The sequence below is a fragment of the Dermochelys coriacea genome, chromosome 3 (assembly GCF_009764565.3).
Source record: "Dermochelys coriacea isolate rDerCor1 chromosome 3, rDerCor1.pri.v4, whole genome shotgun sequence".
Classification (NCBI taxonomy): Eukaryota; Metazoa; Chordata; order Testudines; family Dermochelyidae; genus Dermochelys; species Dermochelys coriacea.
In genome coordinates this window covers 37,099,013-37,115,701 of record NC_050070.1, presented here as the reverse complement: position 1 = coordinate 37,115,701, position 16,689 = coordinate 37,099,013, and the positions used below count along the sequence as shown (strand labels likewise).

At 40.8% G+C, this 16,689-nt stretch overlaps 1 protein-coding gene across 20 annotated transcripts in view; it reads right to left on the bottom strand.

Moving 5' to 3' along the window:
• Positions 1–16,689, bottom strand: part of MYT1L (myelin transcription factor 1 like) — a 394,424-nt gene that overhangs the window by 20,242 nt on the left and 357,493 nt on the right. For all 20 annotated transcript variants that reach the window (XM_043510300.1, XM_038397032.2, XM_043510302.1 and 17 more), the window contains 2 exons: positions 8,133–8,216; positions 6,304–6,525 (listed from right to left, as the gene is read on the bottom strand). In XM_043510300.1, coding sequence (XP_043366235.1) covers positions 6,304–6,525; positions 8,133–8,216 — 306 coding nt within the window. The remainder of the gene's footprint in view (positions 1–6,303; positions 6,526–8,132; positions 8,217–16,689) is intronic.

The following is a 16,689-nucleotide window of genomic DNA, read 5'->3' as shown; positions in this document are numbered from 1 at the left end:
GATACATAGATGTTCAGGGACCCAGTAGAGATGTCTCATCTCCTGTCCGACAGCTCCCGGGCTGTTAAGGAGGAGGAATGTCTCAAGAGAGGAAAGCATCAAGCTGGAGCAGAGGGAAACGATTCCATAGTTGGGACCCACCTTCCAGATGATGTCATGGTATCCAGTTGCACCGAGGATACCCTTCTGGGGGTAATTTTTAAGAAGAGACAGGCAATAATAGTAGGGGATTTGATTATTAGAAATATGGATAATTGGGTTTGTGATGACTGGAAGAGCTGCATAGTGAATTGCCTGCCGGGTAGGAAATCAGTGGATCTCTTGAGACATGTAGATAGTCTTATATGCAGTGCTGAGGAGGAGCCAGTGGTGAGGAAACATGCAGGTACCAGTGACACAGGGAAAGGGAGGAGAGAGGTTTCTATGTAAGAGATTGAAGTCCAGGACCTCTATGGTAGCATTCCTACATCTACTATAAAGTGGGTCCATAACTGGTTGAAAAAACATTCCCAGAGGATAGTTATCAGTAGTTCACATTCAAGATTTAAGGGCATATCAAATGGCGTCCTTCAGGGATCAGTTCTGGATCCGGTTCTGTTCAATATCTTTATCAATGATTAGATAACGGCATAAAGAATACACTTATAAAGTTTGTGGATGATACCAAGATGAGAGGGATTGCAAGTGCTTTGGAAGACAGGATTAAAATTCAAAATGATCTGGACAAACTGGAGAAATAGTCTAAATAGGATGAAATTCAATAAGGACAAATGCAAAGTGTTCCACTTAAGAAGGAACAATCAGTTGCACATACAAAATGGGAAATGACTGCGTAGGGAGGAGTACTGTGGAAAGGGATCTGCGGTTATCGTGGATCACAAGCTAAATATGAATCAACAAGGGAAAACTGCTGCAAAAAAAAAGCAAACAACATTCTGGGATGTATTAACAGGAGTGTTGTAAGCAAGACACAAGAAGTAATTCCTCCACTCTTCCAGTTCTGGGCTCCACATTTCAGGAAAGATGTGGACAAATGATAGAAAGTCCAGAGAAGAGCACCAAAAATGATTAAAGGTCTAGAAAACATGACTTATGAGGGAAGATTGAAAAAATTGGGTTTGTTTAGTCTGGAGAAGAGAAGACTGAGCGGAGACATAACAGTTTTCAAGTACATAAAAGGTTGTTACAAGGAATTAGGGAGGTAAATTGTTCTCGTTAACTTCTGAGGATAGGCCAAGAAGCAATGGGTTTAAATTGCAACAAAGGTAGTTTAGGTTGGACATTAGGAAAGCTTCCTGTCAGAGTAGTTAAACACTGAAATAAATTGCCTAGGAAAGTTGTGGAATCTCTGTCTTTTTGGATATTTTTAAGAGCAGGTTAGACAAACTCCTGTCAGGGATGGTCTAGATCATGGGTTCTCAAACAGGTCGTGACCCCTCATGGGGTCGCAAGATTATTATGTGAGGGCTTGGGAGCAGAGGTGAAAGTAAGCCGGTACACCCCGGTATGGCGTACTGGCAAGAGCCGGTACACCGTACTGGGGCAGCCTGGCTTCCCCAAGGGGCAATTTAAGGGGCTGGACCCCCAGGCCCTTTAAATTTCCTCCAGAGCCCTGCTGCTGGAGCCCTGGGGTAGCAGCTGCGGGGCTCTGGCGGCTATTTAAAGGGCACAGGGCTCCCCTGCTTCTACTGCCCCGGCCCTTTAAATAGCCACCAGAGCCCCGCCGCTGCTACTCCAGGGGCTATTTAAATGACCGGGGCGATAGAAGCAGGGGAATCACAGGCCCTTTAAATAGCCCCCAGAGCCCTGGAGTAGCGGGGCTCCAGAGGCTATTTAAAGGGCTGGGGCTCCAGCTGCCTCTGCCGCCCCGGTCTGTTAAATAGCCGCTGGAGCCACGCTGCTTCCCTTGGGCTCAGGTGGCTAATTAAAGGACTGGGGTGGTAGAAGCAGGGGAGCTGCAGGCCCTTTAAATAGCCCCTGGAGCCCCGGGCTGCTGCTGCTACCCCAGTGGGGGAGGGGGGAGAAGGAGGGTGAAGGGGGGGCACTTACCTTACAGGGTGGGCTAGGGATGGCTCTGACCCCCCCCTCAGCCCCGCCCCTTCTGGGGGCCAGAGCTGGCCCCAATGTACCGGTAAGTCACTCGACTTACTTTCACCCCTGACTCCACCCCAAACCCCACTTCGCCTCCAGCATTTATATAGTGACAAATATTTTTGAAAGTGTTTTTTTAATTTATAAGGGGGGTTGCACTCAGAGGCTTACTGTGTGAAAGGGGTCACCAATACAAGAGTTTGAGAATTAATGGTCTAGATAATACTTAGTCCTGCCGTGAGTTCAGAGGACTGGACTAGATGACCTCTCGAGGTCCATTCCAGTCCTTTGATTCTATGATACCTTTGAAATGCTTCCAGTTCCATACTCAAGGTCAGAAAAACAGGCAGAACTGCAAGGTCTCAAAGTGTGGATGAGATGGTGGTGTAGGGAGGAGGGATTAGGTTTATTAGGAACCGGGGAACCTTTTGAGGAAGGAGTGGCCTAAACAGAAGGGATGAGCTCTACATAAACCAAAATGAAACCAGATTGCTGCCACATAAAATTAAAAAGGTTGTAGAGGATTTTTTAAACTAAAAGCTGGGGAAAAGCCAACAAGTGTGGAGGAGTACATGGTTCAGGTAGAGATGACCTTTAGGGATAAATTTTTTAAAGGGAGAACTCAATATCCTAGTAAAAAGGATAGGAAAGAAGTTCATAAAGTATAGGTAGGTGCTAGTGAGGAACAATAAAATGAAATAGAGTCCCACTTGAAGGCAAGCAACTGAATATTGACAAAATATACAAGTGCTTCTGTACAAATGCTAGAAGTGTAAATGCTAAAATAGGTGAACTAGAGTGCTTGGTATTAAATGAGAGTATTGATATAATAGGCATCACGGAAACATGGTGGAATGAGAATAAACAATGGGATATGGTAATGCCAGGGTATACAATATATAGGAATGATAGAGTAGGTTGTGCTGGTGGGGAAGTAGCACTATATGTGAAAGAAAGCATGGAGTCAAATAACGTAAAAAATCTTACATGAAACAAATTGTACCACAGAACCTCTATGAATAGAAATTCCATGCTTGAATAAAAAGAGTATAGCAGTAAGAATATATTCCTGACCACCTGACCAGGATGGTGACAGTGACTGTTAAATTCCAAAGATATTAAGAGAGGTTACAAAAGCAGAAAGCACAATAACAGTGGGTGATTTCAGCAATTCCCATATTGACTGGGTACATGTCACCTCAGAATGGGATGCAGAGATAAAATATTCAGATACTAATAATGACTGCTTCTTGGAACAGCTAGTCCTGGAACCCACAGACACAATTCTTGATTTGTCCTAAGTGAAGCACAGGATCTGGTTTATGATGTAACAATAGCTAAACTGCTTGATAATAGTGATCATAATGTAATTCAATTTAATATCCTTGTAGGAGGTCAAATAGCAGAAAAACCCGCCACAGTAACCTTTAACTTTAAAAAGGGGCCCTATACAAGAATGAGGATGCTTGTTAGATGGAAATTAAAAGGAGCTGTCTCAAGGATTAAATGCCTGTAAGCAGTATGGGAACTATTTAAAAATACCATAATAGAGGCTCAGACTAAATGCATATCCCAAATCAGAAGACAATAAGATGATCAAAAGAATAACCATGGCTAAACAGTGCGCAATAGAGCCTGTTGGAGGCAAAAAGGCATACTTTAAAATTTGGATGTCAAATCCTATTGAGGATAATAGGAAGGTGCACAGGCTCTGGGAGCATAAGAGTAAAAGTATAATAAGGCAGGCCAAAAAAGAATCTGAGAAGAAACCTGCTAAAGATACAAAACCTAACAGTAACATATTTTTAAAGTAAATTATAAGTTGGAAGCCTGCCAAATAGGAAGTGGGGTCAGTAGATGACCAAGGTGTTAAAAGAGCACTCAAGGAAGATAAAACAACCACAGAGAAGCTAAATGAATTCTTTGCATCTGACTTCACTGCAGAGGATGAGATAGCCTCATCAGAGCTGTCCTTTTGAGATGACAAATCTGAAGTATGGTCCCACATTGATGTATCAATGGAGGAAGTTTCAGAACAAACTGATAAATTAAACAGTAATAAGTCACCAGGACCAGATGATATTCACCCAGGAGTACTGAAGGAACTCAAATATGAAATTGCAGAATTACTAACGGTGGTATGTATCCTATTGCTGAAACAAACCTCTATAACAGATGATACAATGGTCAGACAGCTTTTTCAAACCAAAGTAATGTTTAATCTGAATAGCAGGAACAAAGCATAAGACAAGAGACAAGCTATATGCATAACTGTTTCACCGAAGGCTCACCATCTCCTAGAAGTTTTGGAAGACCCAGTTGCTTCAGACCCATTCATGCCACAGGACCTGTCTGTGTCAGTCTGCTCTTCATGAGCTGCTCTGAACAACTGCCTTGCCCTCCTTTAGAGAGTCACCTTTAAACCATTTCAGTTCTTTCGATTAGTCTGTTCCCAGCCTTAGCAAAACAGCTGTGTAACTTTGCCAGGGCCTGCAAATAGTATCTTCACAGCTAATAACTCAGGTATTTGTTCCTTAACCTCCTGATTTATTTACCAAGAGGTATCTTATTTGGATTCATTGTGTTAACTTCTTGCTTGTTTCCTGTCAGCCCTGCTATTAACTAACTCTACCCATATTTATGGTCCATATTCTAAAATAGTCAGACAATAAATGTTTCCCAGGACCCCGTCACATTCAGGTTTAATAAATTAATACAGACCAGCCCCTTGTTCTCCACAGAGAGAAAACAGTGGATGATGACCACTACTCCTCCCCAGTGAAGCCACACAGTTCACAGATCAACTTGCCATTCCCCTGCTGTTCCGCCAGTCTGCCCACAAATTCCTCACCCAGCACTACTGTGATGAATCCCCCATTGCACTTCTACATCATGTGGAGCCTTCTGTGACAGGATTGGAAGATGCTGGATTTCATTCCATGAGCCAAGCTCTGCCTGACTTGTACCCCATGGAACTCCACTGTTCTCAATGACATTACAGGGTATATTATTCAAGGCTAATTATTTTCCCTCTGTGTTTAGCAATAATTTATAATGGGCATGAGCATTAGCTCACAAGACTACTGTAAGGTAAGCACATGCTTTTTAAATATCTTGCTCTCCAAAAGGGAAAATATATTTAATTTGCTCAACTCAGATAGATTGTAAACAGCTTAGGTAACCTCGTTCCTCTTAAAGGGATTTTTACACGTACATGATCGTGTTTCAAATGGGTGAATTCTGATTTGATGTATTTCGAACAAGACAGTCACAATGAAATTGAGGTGCTGAACACACACAAGGGAAAGGACCAAAGGGCCCTTAAAATAACATCTTTGCATGCACCTCTATTATAATGTATTAGAGTAGCTAAGCTGCTCCTGAGTCCACGTCTCTTTCAAGCTAGTCCACGTCAATCCATAGTGCTGACATTGTCGGAGTGGAATGCTGTTTAAAATTAAGCTCGATAGTAAAATCCTTTCACACCAGATTTGTGGGCTCTAGGATCTCTGCCAACTTGTTCAAGAATCAAATTGTAAAAACACACCACAGTGACCTATTTACATTTTGCAAAAGAAAAGTTTACTTCATGTGCCCTCACTGGTCTGGACTGCAGCCCAGAATGTGATAACTACACCTCCATGAGGTAGGTAAACATACCAGTTCACAGAAGTAAACTGAGACACAGAGAGGGTAAGGCCAACCTTTTGTTAGGCATCTCAGTCCATACACAGACACCTATATAAGTACCCTGATATTACAGAGGTGCTGAGCATTTGTCTCTCCCTGAAGTTAATGGGAGATGCAGGTGCTCAACCCGCCTGCAAATCAGGCTGCTTATACAGATGAATTTAGGTGCCTAACTTTAGGCACCCAAGTTTGCAAAGGTAGGCCTAAGTTCCTAGGTAACAAGTCACACAGCAAGGCAGTGGCAGATTTGGAGTTTTTAAAATTTAACATTTATTTTTGGAAGTTCCTTCGATATACAAAAGGAATCATGATCTCTTCCTGAAAGACCTTTATAGCTAAAAACAGAACTCAGGAATCTTGACTCCCTGCTTAAACCACTAGAAAGGTGGCTTCCCACAGAGTAAAAAAAGACAAAATGAAATTAAAACAGAAACATGCCATGGCAAGAGGTTGTACTGCAAATCAGGGTTATCTAACTTAAGGAGTACTTTTGAGGGGAAATTATAAACTGTAGTTACTCACCTACGATGGGTAAGAAAACTACCACTGACATGTCCCGAGCCGTCACATCCAGGAGTTGGACATGACATACCTTCCGTCTTCACTGACTTCCAAGAGAACTGTGAGCCATTTAAGTACCCATCCTTTTGCCTTTTGGCAGCTAGAGGGCACCCTGATGCACTGCGATGGGATGCATACTTTCCAGTTATATGACCCTGACCATCACAACCAGGAACTGGACATCTGGATAGCAGATAGATGAGATAAACTTTATTGTCTTGCCATCATATACCTGGTAGCTTCTACAACAAAGTCAAAATAAACCTGACATGAAAAGAACAATCATGCTCTATGGACTTAAAAAAAAATCACAAAGATACCCCAATGGAATAGTCAAACATGTGAAGCTAGAAGAATTTTGTTAATCAAAAAAAGATTTTCAGCTCTCTGGCTGATAAAAAATAACCATGCTAATCAATGGCAAAGTCCTAGGCTTTCCACTTGCACTGCATATTGGAGAGAAAGTAGCAGGGTACATGTTTTAAATGAAGGTGTCTACTATGGTAAATTGCACACTGGGATTAAAGTGATAGTTACTGAGCTTCAGTGACTGAATAGTGAAATTTAAAAACTCTAAATTTTTAAAATCTCACTTAGCATAACTCTATGTGCATTTTAAGAATGTGTATGAAATTTAAAGGTGATTTACTTTAAAATTATGGTAATGTTATAAAGACTTAGATCTCAATCAAACCTTTGCTATAGTTAGTACTTCAAAGGGACATTGTCAGATTAAAAATCATGGGCCAAAGCTTCCGAGGTTTTAAGCACCGACAGCTCCTATTGGGGCAGATAGTGAAATGTGATAGTGCTCATTGGCTGACTGGCTATTAGAGGCTATTAAATCTCACAGGATTGGGCCCAGAGATATCAATGAAAGGAGTTTTGTATGCTCATCAGGTGCTCACTGTTGCTCAAGATTTCCCCCCATAATATTTAGTCCCATTTATTTTTAAGAAACAAATGTTGTTACCTGTGTTAGTAGGAGCAATTTAGAGTATTAAACACTGAATGTACTTTTCAGCACGTTGCTGCTTGATTAAATTTTACAATTTGTGCAGCTTGGACAGTCAGAGTAGTCAGTTTCCTTGTCTGGTTATCCTACACTAAAACAATGCTGCAACGTTGGGGTCTGATCCTGAAAGGTGCTGAGGAGTCTCCATACCGACTGATGTCAACCGGAGCAGAGGTCATTCCACATCTCACAAGGAGAAACATGGACCAAAATTTTTAAGCTTGGGTGCCTAAAGTTAGGCACTTGCTTCAATTTGCAGGCACCCAAATCACTGGCCTGATTTTCAGAGGTGATCATTCACAACTCCTGTTGACTTCTGAATCCCTTTAAATACTTTGTGTGTCAGATGTAGCTCTATAGTGTTTATTCACTGTGTTAACAGAACAAGGCTGTGGAGGACTTGAACTTTTTTGTTTTTTATTTTCCCTTTTAAAAATACAGTTTTTCAAACTTTCCAAATACAAGGGATCAGATCCTCAGATGGTGTAAATAAGCATGGCTCTTCACCTGAAGTCAAGTCACTGAAGTCAACTGATTTATATCAGTGGAGGATTCAGCCTTTAATAGTCAGAGAACAATTGAATTTGTTTAAAGCAAACCAGATATGACCTTTCCATTGATTTAAAAACAACTAACTGTGGTCTTTAGTTAAGTGTATCTTTGTTCTTGAATTACTATGACAAATATGATAAAGTTCATATTTTAAAAAATCAGGTTGCAGATATACCTGCTCTCATAATATGCACAAAGGTTATTTGACTAGATTTGTACTTACCTAATTGGCTCTTGGTCTTCTTTGTCTTCCTTGCTTTGTGCTATCCTGATTCCACTTTTCTTTGCTCGTGGACAACCTGAGAGACTGAGTGAAAGAACAAGTTTTTAAAAGTAATTCCTCATTCCTGACTATAATTTATAAGGGCTCTACAAAGGGACATTCTTTGCACATGAAATACTACAGGCTAGATAATACTGTCTTGTTTTCAACAGTTATAGCTCTGATGATTTAAAGAAGAAAGACAGCTGGCAATAAAAAACCACAAGGGGGAGCCACGTATCTCAGATTCTGACTGAAGGCTGGGACTGGGAGTACTTTGCACACCACACACAAAACCCCTAAGGAGAGAGAAAGCAGCTTTTCAAATCTCAGTCTAATGATCCCTCCAGCTGACTCAGCAGAAGCAGTGATAGGCTTCAGAAGGAGTGGGATCCAGTGTTTTATGACAGAAAGATTGCATGTCCTGTATGTGCTTGAGATGTAAATAAGAATAAGGAGTAAAAGCAAAAAAGATCTCTGTATGTTTGGGGGGTCGGAGGGCGGGGAGGAGGCTAGAAGATCTTTTAGGGGATATATGAAGACAGTTAAATTTTCTAAAATTTTCCTGCGGAACATGCATTCAGGAATTTGTTAAAGAATCATGGATAATAATATTGCACAGATTACAAAGTTGTGCAATGACTTCCTGGAAAAAAATAATGTAAGCCAAGGGAAAATCTAATAAAGCTAGCTAGCAAGCTAGGTAAAAGTACTATGTATTAGGCACTGAAAATATATTCAGCACTATACAAGATGCAAAGAAATATACCTTTGTATCCAAAGACCTTCCAGTCTGAGTTCTTCTTTACTATATAAGGTATAGTTATATAAACTCTTTAGCAAGCTTTTCAGCAACTGAGTAAGTTTGTAAAAATTGGGCACATTGGGCTAACCAGTCAGAATTGAAGGAAAGTTACTTTTACCAGTTGCTATGTGTGTCAGTAACACAAATGTGTACATCTGAAAAAAACGATGCTTAATCTTTAACTCAAACGTTATTTTCACCTTCTCATATGGATGTGGAAGCTAGAAATCCATCAAAGGTATAGACAGATGTCTAATTGCCTTCAAAAGCAAGTGCTTCGGGAAAACACTAGGTATTAAATTAAATGAACTTATAACAAGTGCCAGGATTTGTCAGAAAGTTCAATAACTCTTCAGAGCTGGCCTTACCATGAAGCGAACTGAAGCAGCCGCCTCAGGTACCAGACTGTGGGGCAGGGGGGCGCCACTAGGACCCAGAGTGTAGACAATTGTGTCTGCTACTGGTGTATATGAATTCTCTCTGCTCTAGATGCACAGAGATGGTGGAGTGCTGTGCTGAAGGAAGGAGGGCACAAGAGACATAACAGGCAGGCAGGAGAAAAGGTGAGATGGAATAACAGAAAGCAGCAGGAGCTGCAGGGGGAGAGAGGAGGAGAAGCCTCTTAGGTACCTCTCTAGCACGCCCAGGAGCCTGGACTGATTAACACCAGCTTCTCAGGGAGCTTCCTGTTTCCTGCTGCTTCCCTGAACCCACTTGAGGAGAATAGGCAGTCAACTGAAGTAGTAGGAGCCAGTTAGGCCCTTAAAAGCTGATCTCCCCTCACTCAGGCCCTGCTACCAGCCTGCTTATTTGTCCCCTTCAATTGAGTGTTGAGAGCCACTATAGCTGGCACAGAACAGCAGTCATGAGTGAAAGAATAAAATGCCCCTCTGGGGCAGCATTCAGAAAAAGAAAGAAAGCAAAGGAAGCTTTTCTATCTAAGCAGGAAGGAGCTCTCCTGAGATACATAGACACAAATATTCACGGTAAGCCTTCCGGCCCCAGCGAGGATGTGAGTGGTGAGGAGATGCCTGAACTTCCAGTTAGTCAAAGTGCAGGTGACCTGGCAGCTATTGTAGCATCCATATCTCCATTTCAAATGGATGTAACCATGCACATTCCTGAAGAAAAGTCTAGATCAGAGAAGCATGTGGTGGAGGCACAAGAAACAGCTGCTGCTGAGTTTAGTTCCTTAAGTCTAGATGATCCAGGATGTGGACCCACTTGAACAGTAGCCTGAGGGACCTCCTTGTACTGCATTGTCCACAGCAGGTGAAAAACTTCATGTTCCCCAAAGACAATGAAAATAAAAGTGTCCATCCAACACGTTACTGGCATGAAATCCTCAATGGTGACAAAGTGGAGAGGCCATGGTTTATGAACTCAAAACCCCAGAATGCTGCATACTGTTTTTGTTACAAACTCTTCTAGTCTAATGTTTGAGCCGCATTGGTTTCTACAGGAACAAAGGACTGGAAAAAAATCTGGCTAGAAATCTGGTATGCCATGAGAAGGCAGCAAATCACCAGAAAGCATTCCATAGGTGGAATAAGAGCTTGAGATGCGACTAAGGTTAAAGGCCACCATAGATGATCAGCATCAAGAGAAGATTGCATCAGAGTCTCTTTACTGGCAAAATGTTCTGAAAAGGCTCATTGCCATTGTGAGAATGCTTGCTACCCAAAACCTAGCACTGCATGGCACTTCAGATCAGTTATGTGCCAAACAATAGAAACTTTCTTAAAATTGTGGAGCTGATGGCTGAGTTTGATGCTGTACTTCAAGAGCATCTAAGAAGAGTCACCACCAAAGAAATGTACACACAACACTACCTTGGAAAAACAATTCAAAATGAGATCATACAGTTACTGACAACAAAAGTCAAACAGAAGACTGTGGCAGATCTGAAGTCAGCAAGATATTACTCTGTTATTCTGGACTGCACACCTGACATCAGCCACATGGAACAAATGACTTTAATGGTGTGTTTTGTAACAACAACAGAACATAGCGAAAATGTCCCCGCAATGGTGACTGTCAGAGAGCATTTTCTAGAATTTATTGACATTGATGATACTACAGGAGCTGGTATGACAAATGTGCTTCTTAAAAAGCTGGAAGATATGGGAATTGCGAAAGCTGACATGAGAGATCAGGTCTACGATAATGGTGCCAACATGAGAGGAAAGAACAGAGGAGTGCAGACATGGATCCAAGAGTTAAACCCTCGAGCTTTTTTTGTCCCATGCAGTTCTCATTCATTGAACTTGGTGGTCAGTGATGCAGCATCAGCTTCTAGTGAGGCTGCTGAATTTTTTAATGTAATTCAAAGCATATATATGTTTTTCTCTGCATCAACTCATCGATGGCAAATTTTGAAACAACATCTGGGAACATCCTCTCTGACACTGAAGCCACTGAGTGCCATATGATGGGAAAGTCAAGTGGAGGCGATAAAGCCTATCAAACACCAAATTGGGAAGATAGATGATGCCATAGTTGCCATTATGGAGGATAATGCTATGACAGGAATTGTTCATGGGAGAACAGTGGCAGAGGGAAATGGAATCACCAGAATCATACATAACTTCAAATTTCTGTGTGGATTAGTGTTGTGGCATGACATACTGTTTGAAATAAACATTGTAAGCAAGAGACTCCAAGGTGTTGACCTTGATATATCTGGAGCAATGGAACAACTGGACAAAGCAAAGTCATACCTACAGTCTTACCGGTCAGATGAGGGATTTCAAAACGTTCTGAAGAGTGCACAGAAGTTGGCAGAGAAACTTCACACTGAAGCTATTTTCCCACCCATTCAAGAATACAAGAGTCACCGAAGAAGACGACATTTTGATTATGAGGCATGGGATAATCCCATAAGAGACCCCAAACAACAATTTAAAGTTGAGTTCTTTAACCAGGTGCTAGACTGTGCAATACAGTCAATTGAAGAAAGTTTCATGCAGCTCAAAGAACGCAGCACTATATTGGGATGTTGTAGGATATTCCAAAACTCCTCACTATACCTGAAGAAGACCTATACCAGCAATGCAGGGCACTAGATACAATGTTGACACATGATGTCACGCACAATATTGATGCGAGTGATTTAGGTGATGAACTGAAAGCCCTTTCAAGATACATTTCAGCAGGATCAACTCCAAAGGCAGTTCTGGAATATATGTGCACAAATAAGATGACCACACTCTTTCCAAATGCTTTTGTTGCTCTGCGCATACTTCTAACACTTCCTGTAACAGTTGTCAGTGGAGAATGCAGCTTCTGCAAGCTGAAGTTAATAAAAACACATCTACCCTCCACAATGACACAGGAGAGGCTGGTCGACCTTTCAACCATCTCAGGAAAGCATGAGCTGGTCCTGACTGTGGACCTTCAGGAAGCAGTTCAAATCTTTGCAACCAAGAAGGCATGGAGAGCACCACTTCGATTATTCAAACAGATAAAAATGCCAGTGTTTACTATGCAGACAAGAAAAGTTACATTTGCTGTTCAGGCATTTGAAAGTTAAGTGTTACTTAAAATTTTTGAACAAGGCATTTTAAGTTGTTAGTCCTCCTTTATTGGTGTAGGTAGCAGAGCAGTACCATGAGAGGAGTAGAACAGGAAGAAGTCAGAATTGGAGACCTTTCAAAGTTTTGGGCCAAGCGAGGGGTCATGGGGTGTCATTTGAGCTCCCTGCCTCAGGTGCCAAAATGTTGTGGGCTGGCTCTGACTCTTTTTCTCCAGAAAAGAAGATGGAAATATCTGGGACATATGTTAAGAATGAAGCCAGAGCATCTGCCATGGTAGGCATGCCATTGGGCAGGTGGAGGAACATGTAAAAGGGGCTGACCTAAAGAATCCCTCCGTCAAACAGTATTTAGGGGGGCAAATTTTATGGGAATAAACAACATATAGGATATGTAAAGATTGGCCCAGGATAGACAGGGACAACGGAACCTTGTTTGTGCCCTAAGTGACATCTGATGGCACAGGAAGGATTCAGATGGCTTTGTTTACTGCTGACCTCACATATTCTGCATCCACTTTTACCAACTACCAAAAATTTCTTAAAAAGAAAAGGAGTACTTGTGGCACCTTAGAGACTAACAAATTTATTAGAGCATAAGCTTTCGTGAGCTACAGCTCACTTCATCGGATGTAGCTCACGAAAGCTTATGCTCTAATAAATTTGTTAGTCTCTAAGGTGACACAAGTACTCCTTTTCTTTTTGCGAATACAGACTAACACGGCTGCTACTCTGAAACCAAAAATTTCTTGAATACCTGGTTTTCCAGGGGATTTTCACTTGTCAGGCATCCATTTCTTGCATACAACTGACATAATTACTACAAGCATCACAACACGCATACATTCAGATACCTGATTTTGGTAATTAGGACCAGAACATTGGCTCTTCAGCTGCAAGGACAGAGGCCTCTAGCATGAGTTGAAGGAAATCTCCCTTGTCTAACACTAGCAGTGTTATTCCCATTATTCACACTGTGGGCCAGCCACTAGTTGTACATAAAATCAGTACATTACCTATATTTACAAAAAGAAAAGGAGTACTTGTGGCACCTTAGAGACTAACAAATTTATTTGAGCATAAGCTTTCGTGAGCTACAGCTCACTTCATCGGATGTATCCAATGAAGTGAGCTGTAGCTCACGAAAGCTTATGCTCAAATAAATTTGTTAGTCTCTAAGGTGCCACAAGTACTCCTTTTCTTTTTGCGAATACATACTAACACGGCTGCTACTCTGATACCTATATGTAGTCACTCATCCTATCAGCTGTTAGCTGCTTGTTCTTTATGTGAAAATCATAAACCTCTCAATAAACTTCTGTTACAGGTGATTCTTTTAAATCCTTTTGTATGCATGAAATCTCTTCTGGATGTCCTGCTGTCCCCTGGAATTCCTCACCTTTTGTCCCCTCTGACCCAGTTCTCTATCACTGTCAACAATCTCACTGTTTTCTCTGTCCCACAGATATGATGCAGCAACTACTGACATGTATGAATTGTTTAGACAGATATTTAGGAGATAATTTTAACAGGTTTAGACATGTTTAAACATTTATCTAGCTTGTTGTTCTTTAAATTATCCTATATAATAATTTTAGCTCTTAAATCAGATATCCTTAAAAGGTAAATCCTGGCTCCATTGAAGTCAATGGGAGTTTTGCTACTAACTTCAATGGAGCAAGGATTTTCAAAAAAAATAAGAGAAAAATTACTGAAAAAAATTGATTTTTTTTGGTAAAAGTTTGCATTTAGTTAAAAAGCTACTTTCCAGTCCCTTCCCTGCCCTCCCCCCATATATTTCAACAAGAATTTTTCTACTAGCTCAAACAGCAGGTATCAAGAATGTCATCATAATTCTCATCAATTCCAGATGCCAATGAAGGGCCAAATTCTGCTCTTTGGTGTAAAGCTAGAGTTACTTCACTGACCTAAGTGGAGTAATTCTGCCTTTACTACAATTATAGCTCAGAGAAGAATTTTGCCAGAAGTTTGGGTTTAGTTCAATTTGTTTTTTCAGAATTATCTAGGTTGCCAGTTATATGGTGGTGTTATTTATTATGTATACTGCAGTAGCACCCATGCTGATGGTGACCCCATTGTGCTGAGCACTATACAAAGATATGTCAACTTCTTCCTACGTCTTGGCTTCTGTTTGCTGAAGAGAGACTACTATTTTCCTTTTCAAGAAAAGTTCTGAACGTTCCAGCTTGTGTGGAAGAAGTAACCCATTAATGATACTGATGTTGATCATGTGTGTGACAAATCCTGTCTCTTGTTGTATCTGAAAGCTGTACTGTTAGAAGAATTGCATAGGAAAGCAAAATACTTTATACTAGATATACAGTTGTGTGCGCTTGTGAAATTTTTGTGTGGCTTTCATCACAAAACCAGAATGAACCGTTTATGCCTTGATTCATGATTCAATACCTTTTTTTTGGCACTATAATGTATTAGTAAATTTTGAAGACCTTTCAGGTTCTTTAGTACCTTTTAAATACATCATTCTGGGTATATGATTTATTTATTTTTCCTTTGAGAGCAGATTCATTAAGAAAACACATGACAAATATGAGCCTTTGTATAATTTTTTTATCCTATTACAACCAAAAGCTATTACAGAGTATACATATTTATTTCATTTTTTCATGTCAAACTAAACTCCTCATAAAATAAACACAGGATGACAGGCCAAATTCAGCCCTGATGTATGCAAGTGTAACTTCAACATCTTCAAGGGCATTGAATGGCTTCATTGACTAAAATGGAGTTGCACAGGGTTAAACCAGAGCTACTTTTGTCTTCAAATTCAGGAGTTTGTTATACAGCAACTATCTGCAATACAAATGATACCCAGACCTGAAGAATAGCCCTATGTAACCTCAAGAGCTTGTTTCTCTCACTATAGAAGTCGGTCCAATAAAAGATTCTACTTCACCCACCTTATCACCCAGACATTTTGGCAGTCAGTTAAGATAGCAGTATGTCATTGAAATGTTCTTGTACAAAAAGGGTTTTAAATCATTGTATCAAGTACAGTCTAAAAAGAAGTGTTACTTAATGAGATCTTAACAGAAGGAAAGCAGTGCTAATTTTCAAGGAGAGAATCAGAAATACTGGTTATAGACATACTGAAAGTCCATGATATATAACAATTCTTACAGGTTATCAGTTCATTAATTCTTTTATCAATATACTTTCACTAGTCAGTAGTATGGGTCTTGGGCATTTCATAGGCTGTGATCTCAAAAATGAAGCAAAGATGTACTAGCTTGGTATGTAGATGAGAAACCTCCAATGAAAAATGAGGTTGTGGGAAATAGAGACTCAAAGTAGATAGGATGTCTCCCTCTGAGTTCAATGCCAGCACTCCAGCCTGGTGCTCAGCATATGGTGCTGGTAGTGCTTTCTTCCACAAGATGCAAAACCAAGGTCCTGGAGTCTGGTGGTCACTGAAGACCCCATGGTACTTTTCAAAAGAGTAGGTGTGTTAATCCTAATGACTGGCCAATTTCCAGATCAAGTAAGTACATTATATTATTTCTTTTGAGTCCCTTTGGGTGCTGGGACTTTACAAAAATTAAGGAAAATATTGTCAAATGCACCTATCTAATAGAAATTAGGAAAACAGAAGAGGTTTGAAACACAAAGCACTGGATAAATCCCAGTAGCATTGTAAAGCACCTATTTCCTTCCTCCAGGTACACCATAAAGTACTGGATTACCTCCCACAAAAGCACAAAATTCCAGATTAATCCCAGGACTCTTGTAAATATATCCAATTGTAAGCCAAATTTAAACACTGAAGAAGTCTGTTTAAAGGAGAGATTTAAGTGAAGGTGGCTGTTGGAAGCGCAAAAAAGGTAAGTAGTTTCAAGACCCAGAGGCAGCAGGTATGACAGCATTAAAATGGGAGCAGATTGGTCCAGGCTGAGTGGGATGCTGAATGCACAGCAGCTTGTCTGATAAATGGATTGTATTTTATCTAGCCAGATCATTTGCCAGTTAATCCTCTTCTGCTCCTTCAAAGAGCAGATGGCTTCCTGCTGGTAGCAGAAAGCTGGGATGGGTCTATCCCCAAACCAGAACAATAGTGTCCCTTAAAAAAGTAGACCAGAATCATTAACACCCTGGCCGTGGCTCAGGACTCTGACTGTCTAGTCCTTGTTAAACTGGGCAGGGAG